This window comes from Ictidomys tridecemlineatus, chromosome 4 (genome assembly GCF_052094955.1).
Source record: "Ictidomys tridecemlineatus isolate mIctTri1 chromosome 4, mIctTri1.hap1, whole genome shotgun sequence".
NCBI lineage: Eukaryota > Metazoa > Chordata > Mammalia > Rodentia > Sciuridae > Ictidomys > Ictidomys tridecemlineatus.
This window is the reverse complement of record NC_135480.1, coordinates 130120273-130140899: the sequence shown is the minus strand read 5'-3', so window position 1 is coordinate 130140899 and position 20627 is coordinate 130120273. Positions and strand designations below refer to the sequence as shown.

Below are 20627 nucleotides of genomic sequence, written 5' to 3'. Positions count from 1 at the left end.
GAAATTAGGATGAGATATTATTTGGTTTACTTCAAGGTCTCCGGGGGAAAACACTATATGGTACTTCCTGCACAGGCAGCTAAACCCCTGTGGATTCTTGGACTCAACAGCGCAGGCAGCACTGCTTGGTGTCAAGATAATCTTTCACTGGACAGTACAGTAGTCACTGGCCTCTCATGACATCTTTGCTCCTGACGTCAAAGGTTAAACAAGCAGCAGTCACACAATGGCTGTACACACAATTCTATTTCCTTCTGGATCTGACCCAGTTTGGTGCATGTGAGTGCCCAGAAGAGTGCCAAGTAGTGACGAGGCTTGAACACACCTTCCATTCATGAACATCCAGCCTCATGTAAGGCGATTACACTTGGACTCACAGATACCAGGGAGAACTGCTAGAGATGGGCTTGACAAACACTAGGTAAGAAGTAAAGGTCAAGTCAAATGAATCCATCAAGACAAAAGAGAGAGAGAGAGAGAGAGAGCGCTAAGACAGTCTCTAATAACAAAACCCTAAATTATTCCTGAAGAAATCAAAGGAAAGTCAGAAAAAAATCCACGCTGAATTACCTACCAGTTTTAGATGCTTAAAATCTGAGCCTAGTCATTTCTTGTTTACATGATGATTTATACAAAAGATGGTAGTAATGTCTAAATACTAATGAAAAAATTCACAACTTAAAATTTTAAAAACAATCCCTGAGAAATAAGCATTTGCAAACATTACCACTGAGGTTGAGAGGGAAATCAGATGTACTTAAAGAAAAAAAAAAAAAAGCAAACTTAAGATATGTAAAAATCTTCACACATTTTTTTGCTAAGATTAACATTTTACTTAGAGCCCATATATATTTATGTTTATGTATCTGCAATACAGTGAGCCTGGTATTTTAGAATGCCTGGATATTTCTGGTCTCAGGACGTTCCTGAGAAACAGTCAAATGCAGACAATACCACTCCACACTAAGAGCACAGTGACCCAGAGAGTTTCTAGAAAAAAAAAAATGGTTATCAGATGTCAAGTCTTGCTGCTTAAGCATTAAAATAAAGAGCTAAATTATTTATCCAAGCTACATGTTATACAGACCTAACCCCAAAGCACGATTTCTGAACAAAAGTGAACAGTATTAAATGCCAGTATCTTCATCATTCTAAACTAAGGTATGGCACAAGAGAACTGATGCTCTAACATCTGAGTACAAGAAATGAGAATATCCATGCCATTTAAGAGGCACCATGTGAAATCCTGGAAATAAAATGCTATAATCAGACTGAGTTTCTTCTGACATAAAGCTTATACATGATGGAAAAGTTCTGTGAGGATTAAGATGCTTTGTTGATAGCACAAAATAGAGGAACTAAGACAACCAGGGATGACCTGAAGCGTGTGTAGAAATCAACCAGGTAAAAAGCAGAAAGAGGGTAGGATGGGTGTGGCCTAGTCTAGGTACCCACCACCACAGGCAAAGGGAGTTCTACATCAGGTGGGGCTGCAGATGTCAGTAGGAACCAGAGGAGTGTATAGGGGCTGTAAGCACTAGTGAAAAGAAAAAATTCAAAAATGAATGTTCTCTCTGATATGCGGATGCTAACACACAATAAGAGGGGTGGATAGAAGTTAATTGGACTAGACAAAGGAGAATGAAGGGAAGGGAGGGGGCATGGGAATAGGAAAGACAGTAGAATATATGAATAAAAAACTAATAGAACTCCATATCATGTACAACCACAAAAGTGGGATCCTAATTAGACTACATTATACTCCATGTATGTATAATACGTCAAAATACACTCTACTATCATGTATATCTAAAAAGAATAAACAAACAAACAAAAAACCAGAGGGAGTTGGGCTGTTCTGAGAGGATGGGAAGCATCAAAAAACTTAAAGAAATGACATGATCCAGTTTGCACCTTAACTACTCCATCTTCACACAGCTTTGGCCGACGTGGAGAATTAAGGAAAGGATTCTGAAACAAATCTGTAGAGATAGAAATAAATCTAAGGGCATTCTCACTTAATCCAGAGATGTGGGACTTCAAGGGTTTTCACCAGCTTCTACTGTACTACAAAATAGGTAGAATTACAGACCATTAAAATCTGATAATATAATTATTTCTTGCTTTGGGGTTAAGAATAATGACCCTTTTAGATTCCCTGAATAAACCACACTGTAAGTGCAAAGACTTATCCTTTTCCCTTCATACAAATTACTCATTTAAGATGTGCTTTTATTATATAGTACACTTACTCCTGGAATAAATCCCCATTAGCCAGAAAATAGGTCTCAATGTCCAGATGCAGCCAGTTGCTAGAGCAGGAGAACATTAACTCTCCTTCTTAAGGTCCAATTTTGCTTTTTAGACAGAATATGTCTCAGCCCACTCAGCCCCTATGTCCAGGTCCCTTTGCCTGCAAATGGTCCCCATCTGTGTTCTTGCAATAGGCCTTTTCCTTTAATGACTCAATTATAGAATGGTTAGCTGGTTCTCCATTCTATAGAAAATACTCAGTGGTCTCCTCTACCTGGTCCTCAGTCAGCAGTTCTGGGAAGACAAGTTGGTCCAATGGCCTGGACTTTCCAGGCCTCTGAACAGACTGTTGCTCGATCAGAGGAGAATTTAGTCCAGGTGATAAACCACCAAGGCTTTATCCAGGACCCTCTGCCCAAGTACATCTCCTGCAGATGAAATTCTTTCCACATTGTGTCACCCTGGAAAATGTCTCAGTATTTTATCTGGAAAACAATCCCCAAAAGGTTTTAAAATGAAAAGTTCCTGGAAAATGAATTAACTAGATTCACTCAAAGTCTAGGAACAATTCAGATTGCAAATTGCTTTCTATTTAAAATCACAAACATTTAGTTATGGATAGTTTGCCAACTGAGACAGGAAAAGAGAAACAACAAGAGATGTTGTGCTGCAGGTTTAGAGAAGGCACAGCCTCAAAAGACCTGTGGGCTTCTGAAGTCATGAATGAATGGTACAGGATGTACATAATGGCCAGATTCAAATGCTCCCTTCACCAAATCCTAGTTTCATGACCCAGGACAAAGTCCTTAACCCTCTTGTGCTTCAGTTTCCTCAACCTTACAGTAGGTCTAAGAACAGAACCCTCTTAGGGTTGTTTTGAAGATAGACCACTCCTAAAGTACACTGGATATAACACCTTGGCATGCAGTAGATAATCAAAAGGTGTTAGTCACTGCTATGATCTGTTTTTACTCTTGATTCTACCCAGCTGAGTTGGAGAGAAGTAGGTGGTTGTCTCCTTATTAGTGCTGTGTTTGGGTGAACAAAGCCTTATGGTGTAGAAGTCCCATGGACAGAAATGTCTTCTGAGCACCACTGCTCTGGAATAATGAGAATAGGGTCATATCCAAGGTCTGCAACCGTTACAACTAGGGTGAGTAAATACTTTCTTTTAAGCACAAAATAGGAAACATTTTAGGTTTTGCAGGACCTGATGATCTCTGATATGACTACCTAGCTCTATCATTGTAGGTTGAATGCAGCCCCAGAAAATAAATAAGTGGATTAAGTATGGCTGTGCTACAATAAAACTTTATTTACACAATTGGCAGAGGGCCAATTGTGTATATATATGAAATGTTCCTCTTCATTTAAGAGTACTTATTTGCAAAACACCTTTACTCTCCCAGTATTTCTTATACATCAACTTACTTTGAGCCAAATTAAATGTAGATATAATCAGTCTCATAATGTTAGTATAATTTGGTGTTACAACAGTCATTGTTTACTGAAAACTTCTATTTTGGAAAATATGGCATTGAAGAAAAATTAAGCACGTAGTATCAGTCTCTATGCAAAATTTACTTTTAGATGACATCATTCACCTTCCCAGGTTTCCTGGAGACAGTCCCAGTTTATGCTTGTTGTCCTATTCCTGGTCACTTTTGTATTTATCCAGAATTTTCCCTTTCTAAATCAAAAAGTTGCATTAACCACTATCAACAATGATTAAGCCATATATTAACTGAGCATTTAAAGTTATCAAGGTTGCATTCAAATAAGCTGGGATGAGTTTGTGGATCTCCACTTTAACCTGGTGGTGTGTGAGACATCCACGCAGAAACAAGATTTCTCATTCACACATGGCTAACTCAGAAGAAAATTAGTGATAAACCTATCTCTTCTTTCCTGACCCTTTCTAGGTAGAATGCAACTAAGACTCCCTTTTAGGAACAGGAAACAGAATACTCACTGATAAAGTAAATTAAGCTTAGGCAAAAGTAGCTGGAAACAGTTAACTCTTTCAGGGATCAGATGGTGGTGGAGAAAGACTGCAGGTACTTTTCTCTGCTGGACACCAGGGTTGCCAGCCAACTATCCTGCTTCCTGTAAGATGGTCATTCAGCCAAATCAGTAAGAATTTGGGAATTATAGGCATCATGCACAACAAAATAGGTACAGACACTGGGCAGTCCTGACACTGAGAAATAGAGAATAATAAAATGGTTCTTGCTATAGTGATTCAACGATTTTTCATATGATCTAAACCTATAACTACTATTTTATTGGATGGTAACACTTTTATATTATGTAATAAACCCTTTTGACAGCAAATATCTCAAAAACACAAACAAAACAAGTCTGTTTGTTAAAAAGTTAATTACTAAATTTCTTTTCCTCAGAAAAGTTAATAAATGTATAATTGCTCAAAAATATGTGTTTACATCATAAATGAGGTGCCTAAGAAGGCATAACAACTAAATGCAAAGTGGTGTCCTGGATGGGATGATGGAACACACAGAGAACATTTAGAAAAATTGAGGAAATCAGGAAAGCTATGGATTTTGGTTAATAGTATCATATACTTCATTAATTGTAACAAATGCACTGCACCGAAGCAAGATACAAATAATAAGAGAAGGTAAGTACAGGTTACATGGGAACTTTGCATTACCAGTCCAATTTTTCCCAAACCATTCTAAAAAACTTAAGCTTATTTTAAAAAATAGCTGGTCAATATTTATCCTCCATGATGCTATACCACAGTGATACACATTAACTACACAAAAAAACAGAGACACATATTTCCTGAAGAAGCATCAGCAACTTGGTCTTCCAGAAAACTGTAAAGTTTGCAGTTTGACTCATGTAACTGCAAAAGGTTCATTTAAACACCACCCTGAAGCATGCCTTTTCCCTCAGGAAGGAAAGGGATTGTTATTCTAAATTAATTCTATGTCTTTTTTAGTCCAACTTTTTCTCACTAGCGCAAAGAGTAAAGCAATAGTTATTATGTTATTTCCATTAACAGACAAAACGTCCCCAAAATAAATGAGCTTAGTTTTATATCAGTGGAATGAGATTCTTCAAAAAGAATCAGCTGTATTAATTTTAATCATAATTTGTTTTTTTTTTTCCATCCACTGCATAGAATCAAAGTAAAGCATTCAGAAGTTCATTCTGTTAAAGGTAAAACATGCAACCTTATTACAAAGGTTATTATAAATTCAGAGCAAAATGAAATAATAAAGCATTGTGGTTCAAATTATATTTTTATTGAATTAAGAAATCTATGAGGAAACATGCAGTATTTCTGCATCTGACTTTGTTTATATTTAACATAATGTCCTCCAGTTCTATTCATTTTCCAAATGACAGGATTTCATTTGTTTTATGGCTGAAAAATATTATTCTACTATGTAGATATACCACATTTTCTTTATCCAACCAGCTACTTATGGGCTCTATGATTCCCTGCTACTGTGAATAGTACAGCTTCACATATAGGCCAGGAAGGGTGTGCAAAGGAGGGAGGGTCAGAGGAGGTAAGATAACAAGAACCACACAACTAGATCTAAGTAACAAATTCCAGTGGTCTACAGCAAATAGGGTGGTTAGAGCTTGCAATATCCTACATGTATTTTATGAATAACTAGAAGAGAGGAACTTGAAAACTCCAAACACAAAGTAGAAGATGTCAATAATCCTGATTTAATCAATACATATTATATGCATTATTGAAACATCATACTCTATCCCAAAATATGTACAATTATTATGTGTTAATTTAAAAATTGTTTAAAGTTTATTATTATTATTACACACTGTCTATATATAGAATTGTCACACTGTATCCCCTAAGTATGTATAATTAACATAAGAATTAATTTAAAAAGAAATCTGTGAAGAACAGTGGTACATACAACTACACTCAAACCAATCTTATTTCTGCCAACTGAAATTAAAGCTCTGTCAAATTTTTTAATATCTTTGTACACACAGTAATAGTATCTAAACTATATTAGTCAGTTTTTCATCACTGAGCAAAATGCCTGAAAAAAACAACTTAGAGAAGGAAAAGTTGATTTGGGCTCCTGGTTTCACAGGGTTAGTCCATGGTCAGCTGGCTCCATTGCTTTGGGCACAAGGTGAGAGAGGACATCATGGTGGAAGGACGTGGCAGGGGAAAGCTGCTCAGTTCAAGGAAGCCAAGAAACAGAAAGTGAAGAGCCAGGGACGAAATAAAATCTCGAGGGTACACACCTGTGACCTGCTTCCTCCAGCCATACCCCACCTGCCTGCAGTTACCATCCAGGAATCCATTCAAATCATTAATGCATGAACTGAAATAATCTACGGATAGACTTACAGCTCCCAAAAATCTAATCATTTCAACTCTGAACATTCCAGCGTTACCTAACTCTTGTGCTTTCCCGGGGACATCTCAATATCCAAACCATACATGAACTAAACATTTTGTAAGAGTCACTTTCTTCCATCTTTGTGGCCTATTATCATTTGGGGTTTGGAAATGTTTACATCTTGAAGAACTACTCAGCTAGTCATCCTACAAGCCTTGTGTTTCTCATAACTAACTAGTTCTCTAAGCTTTCATTATGTTTTGCTCAAAAAAAAAAACAGTTGAAAAACTAATCAAATCACTCCATAACAAGAGTTATAAAAATTACCGTCATCTTTTGAAGATCTTAGCAGATTGGAATTAATTGAAAACTATGCCTGAAACCAGAAAGACACCCAGGAACTAGAGATTAAATGATGAGCATAAATTTACTTCTGAAACTCTGTAATTATGATTTCGAATATCTCCATTTGAAAGAAAAATCAATTGATAGGCCTCCCTTATTTAGCTGATTGAATTTATAGCCTATAACTCTTGATATACATGATACTGTTTAATTAGTTACCATCCGGAAAGACGTGTCAAAAAATTTATCACCTACTTTTCTCTTTAAGAACCACTGATTTCTATCTACCTTGCTAGCTATCAAACACAAAGATAAATCAGTAAGTTATTCAGTCTGTTTTATACAAAGATGGAAAAGTAGACCAGAAATATCAAATCCAGAGCAAATTTAGTTGTAAAGATGTTCTTACAAATTTTTTTGAAAACATTTCCCCTTTGAAATAAAATGCTGTTGACATCTCTAATTTGACATTTCAACAGTTTGGACCTTTAGAAAGGGCCCCTGGAATCACTCAGTGGTGGCTGAGCTATATCTTCCACGAGGCAGACAACTGCCTGAGATTCCCCCCAATTCCCATCCTCTGTCCACTCCATTGCTTACTCTGCATCATGGTAAAAAGTTTAACTGCTGTAAATAAATTAATTTAAAAAAGGTTAACTGCTTTTCCATTTGATTTTATGTAGGGGGTGATATTCAAAAATCTTATTAAAATCTGACTTTTTTACATTATATAAGGATCAGTTATCCTGAAAACAGATCCACTTTGAAGCTCCCTGAGCCGGCCCTCACTAAAAGAGCAAACAACCTTTCAATTTGCAAAAATTATCTGCTGAAGGAATCTGATCTTCAATCTTCAACTTCAACTGTCAAGAAAAGAATGGACACCAGTTCTTCCTTAATTGAGCCATTATCTAAACTCTCTGGTCATCTGATAAGAAAAAAACTATTGCTGAGGTCTCTTTGTTTACATTTATCTCAACTTATATTCTTCATCCCAAACCTTTAACATTCTGTTGATTTTAGTTCCCTTCCCTGTGATCAGAGCTGTATTCCTCTCTCACCTGCTCAGATATTATACCCTCTGGGAAGTAAAATTGGCACAAATACTACTAAATAAAATGGAAATAAATGCTTAATGGTTGCTTTAAATCAAAGTACTAAAGAGAGAACTGTAAAAAAAAAAGTTATTACAGTAATTCACCTGAGTGAACAAGGCAAATCCCACAAAGCAGTAGTATTTATCTACTTCCACATATAGCTTTTTAAGCATTTCCCAAAATTAAAAAAAAAAGATTAAAATAATAATTCCATGGCTGATGATCCAAGAACAGGGTGACAGACTCCCATGAATTCATCTCAGCTTGAGTCATGCCCTCTCATGGCTAGATGCCTCCCTGTTATCTGTATTTATAAAAACACAAACCTATGTTTTGTGCTTATCTTTCCAAGTGGCATAATTTCAACAAGGGCAATTTGGAACTACAGTGTTTATTTGGGAAATTTTCAATATAAACAAAATTGGAAAAGGGGGTTAAGTATAAATAAAAATGGAAAAGAAATTAAAATGCAAATAATAATTATTTCAAAATAATGGTAGCACTCCAGCTATCTGAAATTCAGGTATCTGATACCATAAAACCTTCAAAAGAAGGTTGAAAGTCAGGACAAAAATAAACAAAACCCAGCCTCTACTGCACCCCTGCTTGGTATAGAAATAACCTGCTTCAAATAGATGTTTTAAAACACAATTCTGAGGTATTAGATAATTGTTTCCCAAATCTTCAACAGATAAAGATACCCAGGAAGGAAGGACATACCAAATTGTGAAACATCAGCTTGCAGCCTGACAACATGAAGAGAAAACACAGGAACTCACAAGGCAAAGTTAAGCCCTTATGTTCACAAATCCCAGGGATATCCCTATATCACAGCCCTGGGTAAAACCAGACTTCATAACCATCACCCTGAGTTAGGGAAGAAAGATTAAGTGATTTTGCAAATAATTATTTTGAGCAATGCATTCATTGTATACAACCACACACTTACAAAAGAGATGTGTCAGACTGCTAGTTGCAACACTGCATATAATAGGCACAAAATGGAAATTACCCAATGGCTATTAATAAGTCAAGTGGATAAGTAAATTGTGGTATCTCCACACAGAACACTCTATTGCAGTGCAAATAAAAAGACTACAAGTTCACAAATATAACGATGAGTGAAAGATGCCAAATACACTGCAGGAATCTATGGATATGAAGTAAAAAAGTAGGCAAATGATAATGACTGCCCTGGAGGAAAGTAGCTAAGCTGATTGGAAGGGGACTTTCGGGGAGGCTCTGCAGTGTGGGGAATTGTCCTGGTTCCCAGCCTGGATGCTAGTATGTGTGAGCATCTGACAGGTAAAAACTTTAATTGCTGGATAAGAATTTCATATCATTTAACAGAGTAGGTGACTTTCTAAGGCCCCAAATGCTCAGCTATACCATGTTTTAATTCTAGCTGGGGGTCATTAGGTAATTGGGACTGTAACAATCTAAGAGATTTGCGAACTTTCATGAACTGACAGAATCGTATTAACCTGATGGCAGTTATCACTGTACTTTCTTAGGGGAGAAGATGCACTGTCCTTTTAGACCAATATGAAGCCTCAAATCTGTATACAGAGAATCAATCAAAGACTCTCCATCTTTGTGCATTGCTGTAGCCTTACATGAATTTGTACCCAAAATTAGAGCCTCTCTGTCATAAGGCAGCCAGCCTCCTTTTGCATCAGTTAGCTCATTCCCCAGATCAACAGGTGAATGGCACTAGAGTGGAAAAGGCTTTCCCAGAATTTTAATGCTTTATGTCCCCAAGTCACAGCCTTAGAATGCAAGACCATTAATATGACTGAATATAGGGGCTGCAGAGGAAAGCAGACTGGACAAAATACCCACTCATGTGCAGTTTCCTCTTGGCACAGACAGATCTCTTGCTTTCCATGGCTTCTCTCAGATCTTTGGGCACTTGTTTTTGTCACCATAACCAAGCAGCCACAACCCACATATCCTCCATCCAGCTACCTTCACCTCTGGGGGGAAAAAAAAAACACTGAAAAAATCCTACATGTTCTTTTTTCTTCTTTTCTTTTTAAAATATCTACAGGTACTCTGAACTCTTGTATTTCTGTTAAGAATCTAACATGACTTCTTTATTGCGCTAGTATTGTGTTAGGATTATTAATGTTTATTTGAATATTCATTCTGGTTACAGGGTTATACAGATATTGAGTGGTTCGCACCCTCCCTAATTCTTTTCTTCCCTACACCCTGTGTATGCTTTCAGAACATCCAATATCATTCAACAGAGTAGGTGATTTTCACAGTAGGTACACCCACTACATTAAGAGTAGGAATGCGGGCACTGTCATTCATTCATTAGTATCTCTAAGCTACCCATTCCTGCCATTCTGAAGAACAGGCTATGCAAGTAGGTTTCTGAGGAAGAAAAAGAAAGTACTTCACACCACAAACACTAACACATTTTACAGCATGTTGCTCAGGAAACATGGGATAGCAATGTCCTAAACATGGATATTCTAAACAAACAGGTTGGTGTTTCAGTAATCGTTCCACCTCAGCCCAGATCAGACTACAACTCTGTTCTACTGAAGCAAGAATTACAAGATGACTGTGTCCTGTCAGAGGATGAAATAGTGCAGTATGGCAGTCCTAAGCTGATGGGCAACAAGTCTGCAAGTGCTGCCCTAACCTCCCAGGACCATTTCTACCCTGAGACAAGGTAGCTACAGGTAGCCAACAATACACCTGTATTTTCACCACTGCATTCAGATTTCAGCATGTACCACTCCTTTAATACTTTTTTCTTTCTATCCATATATTTCAAAATCATTCTTAGTCAAAGACTATGAGACAATAAAATAGTCACTTAAGCATGCACCATTATTTTATAGTTGTAATGGATCACAAAGAAGTGTCAAAGCCAAACATTCTCATAAAACACCTCAAATCTAAATTTAAATAATTAAAATTGAATGTTTCTTCTGTTTGGTCTCTAGGAATAACCTGCTTCAAACAGGTGTTTTAAAACCCAATTCTGACCTATTGATAATTGCTTGTTATAATTTGGATTTGGAAATGTTCCTTGAAAAGCTCATGTTTTGAAAGCCTGATCCTCAATGTAGCAAGGTTCAAAGGTGGGGCTTTTTACACAGTGATTAGGGCTGTAACTCACTAGTGAATTAATTCATTTGTTGGATTACTAATTTGAATAGACTAATGGGTGATAACCATAGGCAGGTGGGGAGAGACTGAGGAGGTAAGTCACTGGGGCATGATCTTTGAGGCTATATCTTGCCCCTGGTGTGTGACTATTGTTGTCTCTGCCTCTCTCTTTCTCTCTACTTCCCAGCTGTCATGACCTGGGAAGCTTTCCTGCACCACACTCTTCCATCATGATATTTTGATTCATTTCCATCCCAAAGCAATGGAGTGAGCTGACCAAAGACTGAAACCCTGAGCTCAAAATAAATTTTTCTTCCTCTAAGTTGTTGTTTTCAGGTATTTTGGTCATGGTGATGAAAAACTAACATAGATGAATGGATAAAAAAATGTGGCATATGTACACAATGAAATATTACTCAGCAATAAAAGAGAATGCAGTCATGGCATCTGCAGGTAAATAGATGGTGCTGGAGAAGATAATGCTAAGTGAAGTTAGCCAATTCTCCAAAAAAAATGCCAAATGTTTCCTCTGATATAAGGAGGCTAATTCATAGTGAGGTAGGGAGGGAGAGCATGGGAGGAATAGATGAAATCTAGATAGGGCAGAGGGGTGTGAGAGGAAGAGAGGGGGCAGGGCATTAACAAGGAATGCAATGGACATCATTATCCAAAGTACATGTATGAAGACACAAATTGGTGTGAACATACTTCATATACATCCAGAGATATGAAAACTTGTGCTGTTATATGTGCAATAAGAATCATAATGCATTCCACTATCATTTATTTTTTTAAATACATTAAAAATTAAAAAAATAAAAATAGTAACAAAAAAGCTTTCTCAAATAAAAAGTTGAAAAGTAAAAACAAAATAATAAAATAAAGAAAGAATACCAATTAAAAAGAAATAAATTCCTATAAATAGTTTTCACATGAAGGATAAAATATTCTAACAATAAAGAAAATAACACTGAAATACCAGGAAATGACCACATATAACTAAATTCTCATAATTTTAATCATAAATCATTCCATTCTAATTGACTTCTTACATGTTTTAGAAACATGACAGCCAAGTACTTCCAGACTTAAAGGGAAAAAAAGTGAAAATATCAGGGTAAAAGGAATTCTATACATCCCATTACATTGAGAACTCAACCTCTGACCCCAAAGACAGACTTATTAGGACAGCATAACATGGAGGTAGAAAATTTTATTCAGCAACATTTGATAAAGTTTGAATAGGGTAACTCTGCAAAGTGCAATAATATCAAGAGCAAAAAAGAAAATAAAGATAGAATGTTTTCAGGTTAAAATACTACCCCACAAACTTGCAAAGGAAAAGTAACACCATTCAATTTGAAATTAAAATATCACAGAACCAGAAGCTCAGATTAACAGAGATCATTAAATCAAAATCAGGCCTGACAGCTACATTTACAAGGTATCGATTCAGAGGCTGCAAGGTACAAATGGTATCTTTCCTGTCTCCATTCTTTGACCTTCACAGATCATGCAAAACTGAAAATGTCCACCCAAAATCCAGCACTCTTAGCAACAGTGAGCCTACATTCTATGTAGCAGCTATGGATAGCTGAGAAGTGATAGAGCTGAGGTATGTATGACTGACCCCTAGCATTTGAAGCCCAGGCCCTTACTGGCCACAGACTTCAAGTCATTGGATCAAGGTACATGCCTGGCCCTGGAAGCCTGCTGGTTTGTGAGCCCTGCTCCATTTCATCAATTGCAGCTCATAGTGGTAAGGGTGAAATGGAACTTGGACTCATTTCATAGGGGCCTGGAGTCCCTCTGGATGGAGCTGTTGTGCCACCATGAAGAGAAATGAGTTTTTGCATGTTCTGGAAGGCATGAAGGCATGAATTCTCTGTCTGAGAATGGAGGACACTCCATTGATGGGGCTGATCTGCCTGATTCCTGACAATCAGTGAGAGCTGGACTCAGGCTATCCATCCCACGATTCTTCTCTCCTGAGAAGTAAGGATCACTGCTGTTGTCACCTTCTGGATAGAGAGAACATGCCCAGGAAACTTTCCTTTGGGGCAGGAAATATGGCTACAAAACACCATTTTCTCAGTGAAAAAAAAAATGAATGGATGAATGAGAAATTATAGGAGAAAGGTAAGAAGAGTTTCTTCTCTGGGAAAAGAATAAAACAAGAACAAAAACATTCCTTGTTTAAAATTGAGTAATTTAAGATGAACTTCTTCCCCAGTATTATGTCCTCAGCTTAAATGAAGAAAATTAATATGAAAAATAGAAAATAAAGAAAAATAGACCAATGTTGTGAAACCTATATAGTTCTTGAGGATTTCAAGACCATTTAGAATAGTACCTATCATACTTGACTACATTGTAGACCTCAATAAAGAATTTCCTGAGAATGCCAGAAATGACTTAAAATATTTTTAACACCATATTTGTTAATTATGAACAGACATGAAAATCACACATTAATTTCTTATACTGATAGCTCCAACACATTTGTAATATCAACATACATTAACAAAAATCAGCAAAATTAAACTTTGCAGTTTAGCCAATCTGACAGAGAACATTTTCACTAAAACTAAATCTCCACAGCCAATGGCAAGGTGGTACTGGCATTTTCCACATGGCTCTCTTGGGTCCACTTCTGTGAACCAAACCCCATTCTTACCATCACTTTTTTATTGAGACAATAGAAAATCCACCACTCTGTGTTTTCAGTCAACTTCGGCATATGTGAACACACCATTCATACACCAAGCCCACCTTTCCTCTTTGATTGGCTGCCTACACGACTACATATATGCCACACAAACATAAAGACAGGTTTTTTGAAACTGCATAGCTAAATCTGCAATGCAGGAGTCATCCATGTGATTCTGAATGTGCTCACATTTATTTGTCTGATAACACGTCCAAAAAGAAAACACGAAGTCTGTCTTCTACAACTCTTGAACATATGTGTAAATAGGATATGTGGCCCCAGTTTTAAGAAACATTGACATAAAACATCCACAGTTCAGGGTGAACAGTGTTCTGGTAAGGCAGGAGGAATGTTTCCATTCATTGCTCTGCATCTGATACCATGAGAAATATCAGATACCATGAGATATATATCGAAAATTCCTAAGTACTTAAGAAGGTGAGATAATGAACTCTCTAAAGGTTAGAGTCAGCTCTGTGTACTCTCACCAGTGCCCAGTGAGATATCAAGGACAATGCCAACAGTGAATTAGAGAAGGAATGAAAGAAACATGTTTGTGCTACTGCATCAATATATCTTGATTTTTATAGGATATGCAGACTAAGGCTTTCAGGGATAAAATTCAGTAAATTTCACTTTTCTGATTACTCTGACAAAAGCAATTATCATTGGAAGATCCTGGGTATTTACGAGTTGAAGCAATGAACTTGTATGTTTGAGAAAATGATTCCAAGGACAACATATGTCAGAGATAAATTCCACCATGACAACTTTCCTCCAGGATACAGTGTTTACTTTCCATTTTATAACCTGATACAAGACTAATAATGTCAAATGAAGCAGTCTAAACACTCAAGATACATAATCTCTTCTTAATACTTCCTTCCAACTACATACCACTGTCAAGTTTAAGTGCTACCTAAATTGCAATGAGTTATATATAAAGCAAGAACACTTAGAAGAGAAAAAGGAAGCACATTTTGAATCACCACCGCACCGTGACCTTTCCCAGCTTCTTAAAGACCACCTGTCCTTTCAGGTATGGGCTTCCAAACTTCTATTCAGGGCAGATCAGCATGATGCAGCTACTTTTATGTTACAAATGAAAAAATACTGAGTAACCCAGGCAGAAATGAAGAAATAGAGAAAGATTTAAATGCTCAGAGTGATAGGATTACTACAACCATGAATTTGAACAATAACTGGGGAGAAGAGTAAATTAAAAATTTGGCTTCAAAAAAAAGCTAGAGAACAGTCTATGTTCTTAAAGTCTAGTCTTCCCGAGTACACTCAGTTTTAAGCCTTTTTATTTGTCTAAATCATAAGGACAGAATAAATCATCTCTCTTCAAATTCTGAGAGCCATGCTCTGAGCAATCAAGTGAGATCTGAGAGTCAGAAAGCCACTGTCCACGTGGTCAAAACTGAGAGTCCTCTAAAGACGAAGGCTGGAAAGAAACTACTATCTTGAGATTGAATTCAAATATCAGAATGATAGTGACCAAGCAGAACCCATGAGACCTAAGCCATGCATGGATTTATACAAGGCCCAGAACAAAGGCTCCAAGGTTAAAAGAATATTTGTAATTCTAAAAGACGGATTTCTCCCACTCATCAGGGTAATAATACATATAATTATGAGAAAAGACATATTAAAGAGAGAAAAGCAATAGAACAGCGACAGTAAAGATAATAAAGAGATAGAGGTAAAGATATAGATATAAAGACACAGTCATTAGGATCCTCGATGAGAATCCAGAAAGCAGAGAGATCTCCAGAATGCCTGTGGCTAATACACTAACAGATCTCAAAGATAGTGCCAAAGGTAAACGCCACACACAGTCTAAAACAGCCTTGAACCTCATTCAGCACTGGTGTGCAATCCATCACTATGTTGCAAGGCTGGAAGAAATCTCATCTCCTTGGATGACAACCACATATTACCAGCCATGTGCATGAAAATATACATTTATCTTTAAACACTATCAACACACACCAAATTACCAAGATGCTAACATGTTGAAGATAGTCAAGAGCCAAGATCAAAAATAGAAAAGCTGAATTTCCTCTCCCATCTGTAGGTGGATCTGTAGGTGGATCAGTGCCAAAAGCTCAGTGAGTGAAAGGAGGAGAAAATTGAGGCACAATGGACTTAGAAACAGCCCTCTTCCATTCCACTCCCTTGTTGGTTGATCTCTATCTTGCTCCCCCTCATGGTGCCCTCTCTCTCCTCCATCTTGGTATCACTCTCTGTGCAGATCTTTCTTTCCCTCCATCTCTCCACCCTTTCCTACCGCGCCAAGGTCACGGAAATGCAGGGCGCTGAGGAAGCAGCTACAGGATTACAATAGAAAACAATCACACTGGAAAGGGCTAAAGTGGAACCCAAGACAGAGAAATACAAAAGAACCCTGATTAGTAAGGAAACTTTGCCTCTGCTTCTAGTTCTTAAAATATGCACAGCTAAATAGAGCTGATGTTCAATTGTGAATTTGGTAATCACCATTCTAGTTAGAGGGGCATGCTAATGTACACTGTTTTCCCAGTATTTGTATAGTTCTCACATGTATGGTCTTGGTTCTTCTCAATTAAGTTTCTTGTTTTTAAATTACTAAATAAAAGCAAAAACTCCGCAAAACAATGAGAAACAACTAATCACACAGGAATGATGTTGGTTGTTTAAAAAAATCCTGCCTAGCCCTGTCTGGTAGATGACCAATCACGATGTTAACAGACAGACAGTCAACCTAAGTCTGTGCCCTATTTGGCCAACTGCATGATCCCATTCCTGACTGATAATGTGAATTTCTAAATTGATTTATCAAAGTGAACCAATTCACAAATAACAATTTAAAACTGATAGAAATGGAGTTAAGACTCTGAAAATATACAGATCTGACTACAGGAAAGAGGTGAACTCTCCTTCAGTTCCCTCACCCGCCTCTGCCCGCTATCAACAGTTCAACACACATGCACCCTATTTCTTCCTCTCCTTGGCAATCTTTAAACACTACCAGCAGCTTATGCTAGGAACTTACAAAAAACAGTGGAGGAATCTACAAAAGAAATGGGAAAACACAGCAAAAAGTAACTGCACTCTTTAAATACTTACACACAAACTAAAGAATTAAAAAATACAAATTTATTTGATTATCCAATAAACATTTACTTGAAGACCATGTATACCTGCTGGGCTCAGGTTAACAGGTCACACACTCCTTGGGACTCTCCCCTCCCAAGACTTCAAGGAAGTGGCCCCTGAATTTTCTAAGAGAAAACAATTTTGGCACACATCTCAAAGGGTGTTCTAACATTGTTTTATAATGCAATATTATTTTCTCTCTAATCTCACAATTATCAGGGACCAGGTAGTTTAAAGTCAATATCACTTAATATTTTGCTTGAATGATCTTTGAAATGGAAATCCTGTTAACACTACTATTTTGCCTCTATAGGAATAAACATTATTATATTTAGTATCCATAGTTCTCAAACTAGATATGAATACGGCCCTCCCCCAGATTAAGGGCAGGGCACCACCAGATAAGACAGAATTTCAGGTAGGAAACAAAGCCACAGATGGAAGGGCACACCTTCCTAGAAAAACAATTTTCCCCTCAGAAGAAAATATAATATTTTATATTAAAAGAAGGCCCAACATATCATGTAGTAAAATTAACAACTAGTTGATGTTTTTTAAAGATAAAAATTCCAAAACTTTTAAGAAAATTTCTACTTGCAGCAGTGTATTAGGTTATATCCACAATATATGGCATTTTCTGCAAATGATCCTCTTGCCTTTAAAAGTGTGTAGCTTTTTTTCGGGGGGGGGGGTGAGGGGAGAGTTATGCTAGGGATCAAACCCTGGGACTCACTCATGCTAGGCAAGTGCTCTATCACTGAGCTACACCACCAGTCCTTAAATGTTCTTTGATGAAACTTTGGGGGAATGTTTCACACACACTGTGAAATCCTTAAGAGTGTGAATTACATCCAAGTCCTTCTCTTTGTTCGCTGGTACCTAGGACAGTACCTATGACAGTTTCTGGCACACGGTGGGTACTCAATAATGCTTGCAGAATTAATTTGGCTGAAATAATGACAACAGCATTATCAATAACAAAAGACTGTTATCACATTTGGATGGAAGGAAGAAAAGATGAACAGTTGTATGAGGAAGTAGAGGAGAAGCAATCCAATTTACCAAAACAACTAATGGTTGCCATGGTAATAATCAGATGAAGCAACTCAATTTAGTACTTTTCCACTAACAAGAGTACTGGAAGGCAAATATTATACTTGTTTATTTCAGATTGGAAGGCCTTAGGACACAAGTCTACCAAGTGACACTGGTGCCCATTAAATTTGATAGCCTCTGGAGAATTTGGAAAGGCATGATAATAGTAATTCCACCAATGATATTACTCCTGGTATCTACTTTGACCCTAAAAAGGTCACTAATCATTTAAAGATCAAGTGTCAAACATCTGCTGCAGACTTGATATCTGTGAGAAAGCGATTTCTCACACACACACACACACACACACACACACACACACACATACATCAAATATGATGTGGACTCACCCTGCTTCATTCCTAAGATTGTTACTTATAAAAATTAGCTGGATCCAAACTAAGTTACAGGATAAAAGATGACTCAAACAAACAATATAGTTCATAGTAATGTAAAAATTTTCTACTTCCCTGGTAGAGGCACTGCATTTTTACCTCACTTGTAAACAGTAGAAAGGATCAGTATCACACCCACTTTCTCCATACACTCCCTCTTTCACCTGAGTGAGTCATTCCCCCTGCACAGAATTCCCCTTACTTTCTAGACTTGAGGGAGACACTGGGAGGAGGAGGAAGTAAGGACTCCCAGATCTTGAGCCTTGAACCAATGAACAAGCACACTGACAAATCCCAAGACTATTTCCTTTTCTTAGTTTTAAGTCTCAGACATGCATTCTGATCACTAAAACGGAGCCTTTCTTATATCAATAAGGACATCTAGAGCTCAATATATTGTCAGCTAATATCCAAACAGGAAGAAGGAAAGCATGTTCAGCACTACAGTCTGAAAAGCAGAAATAGCAGCTGGAGACCTACTGTGACACAGACAGGGTCAGAAGCAAATGAAACTGAAAAAAAGCTCTGAGCATCTCTCCCTCCAACCCCTGAAATCCCACCTGCCGCCATTCCCTTAACCCCTGGAAATTAAGTTAGTAACAGTATTATTTATTTCTCTCAGAATCATAGGGGCAATGTATGATTTTGTCATTTTATTCTAGTGTATAAAAAGTGAGAGTTGAATCCTTGGTCTTTAACTAACCGACCAAGTACCTTAATTTCTGGGTCAGTTTCTCCTTCAATCAGAGATAAGTCTTCTTTCCATGAATTCTGAAAATTAAAGGCATGAACTCTGTAAAATGCCTATCCCACAGTAGGCATCAGTGAATATCAGTGAATAAATGTACATGCCTGACCAAGTTTTCTCTTCTACCTAGTCTTGGGAAAATAACAAATCCAAAAGCTACTATAAAGGATGCCAAATTGGCAAACTGCCCAGGCATTAGCCTCAGGGTGCAACCAGAAGGCCCTGAGCAGAGGATGACGTAATAGGGCCCAGTTGAGACTTAGGGAGCGCTCCTAAACCCGTGCTGTGTGCCTGTACAGAGGCTGCGGGTTTCAAGGTGGAACCTGTAATTAACAAAGTGCCATTTGCACGGCTCAGAAATCAGCAAGTGAAACTTTCCCCCTACAGCAGGATTATGTGAGCGCATTTCCTTAACTTTTTTTTTGGCAAAGTTAAAGTAAGTTGCTGAACAGAGAAAAGCAACTCACAGAAGAGCCGGATCCACTGGGTCTGCGTGTCCTGAAAGTTCAGGACAGAAGGCAGTGCAGCAGAGAAGGCAGGAAATGCCATCATCACCTCCCGCCCCTGAAGCACACACACCTGGGGATGAACTTGGCCTCGTCTCCGAGTCGCGCCTGGAAGTCCTGCCAAGCCCGACCCGGCTTCGTCGGTCCCCACGGGGCGTACAGATCCGCGGCGTCGTCCAGAATGTCCACGTCTTCGTCGCAGTCCGCGGGTTCGGGTCCCGGCTCCGCAGTAGCAGGCGCGGGCTCCAGTGGCCCCCAGCCCCGGCGCCGTCCTCCGCGCCGGGCCCCGCGGAAGCCGCGCGCGAACTCCTGGAAGGTGATGACGCCGTCGCTATTGGCGTCCAGCCGCTGGAACACGGCCTCGGCATCGGCCGGCAACACTCGCAGCTCGGCGCACAGCGCGCGGAACTCCTCACGCTCCAGGCGCCCGGAGCGGTTCGCGTCGCAGGCAGCGAAGAGGGAGCGCAGACGGGCGAGCTCCTCCGGGTCCCCGTCCGCCTCCATCCCGCCTGCGAGGACAGCTGACCGGGCTCCGGAGCGCAACGGGACAGCGCGAATCTGGGAAGTCGGGGCCACCTGCTGCTGCTGGGAGCCCCGGCGAGTTGGGCTTGTCTGGCTGGTTCGGCCACTTGCCGGGAATATCCGGGCGGGGCGAAGCGTCTGGGCGGGTCGAGGGCGGCCTGGCGGGCGGCACGCTTCCACGCTGGTGGCTGCCGGTCCCCTACAGGCCCCGAGAGAGGTCGGTGTGCCCCGGACTCCCTGCACAGAGCTGCAGCGCCGGGGGCTACTGAAGCCAGCGCTGCGCTTTGGCACCCTCCACTTTCCCCACGGGTCTGGCTCCGCCCAG

The 20627-nt window shown here is 38.8% G+C and overlaps 1 protein-coding gene across 2 annotated transcripts in view; it reads right to left on the bottom strand.

Annotated features, from left to right (window-relative positions):
- The window catches only part of Rasef (RAS and EF-hand domain containing), a 65828-nt gene extending 45412 nt beyond the window's left edge, over positions 1–20416 (bottom strand). For both annotated transcript variants that reach the window (XR_013438057.1, XM_005335128.5), the window contains exon 1: positions 19854–20416. Coding sequence is in view for 1 of the 2 variants with exons in the window: in XM_005335128.5 (XP_005335185.2) it covers positions 19854–20284 (431 nt within the window). In the remaining variant the exon portion in view is untranslated. The remainder of the gene's footprint in view (positions 1–19853) is intronic.
- Between the last annotated feature and the right edge of the window lie 211 nt (positions 20417–20627).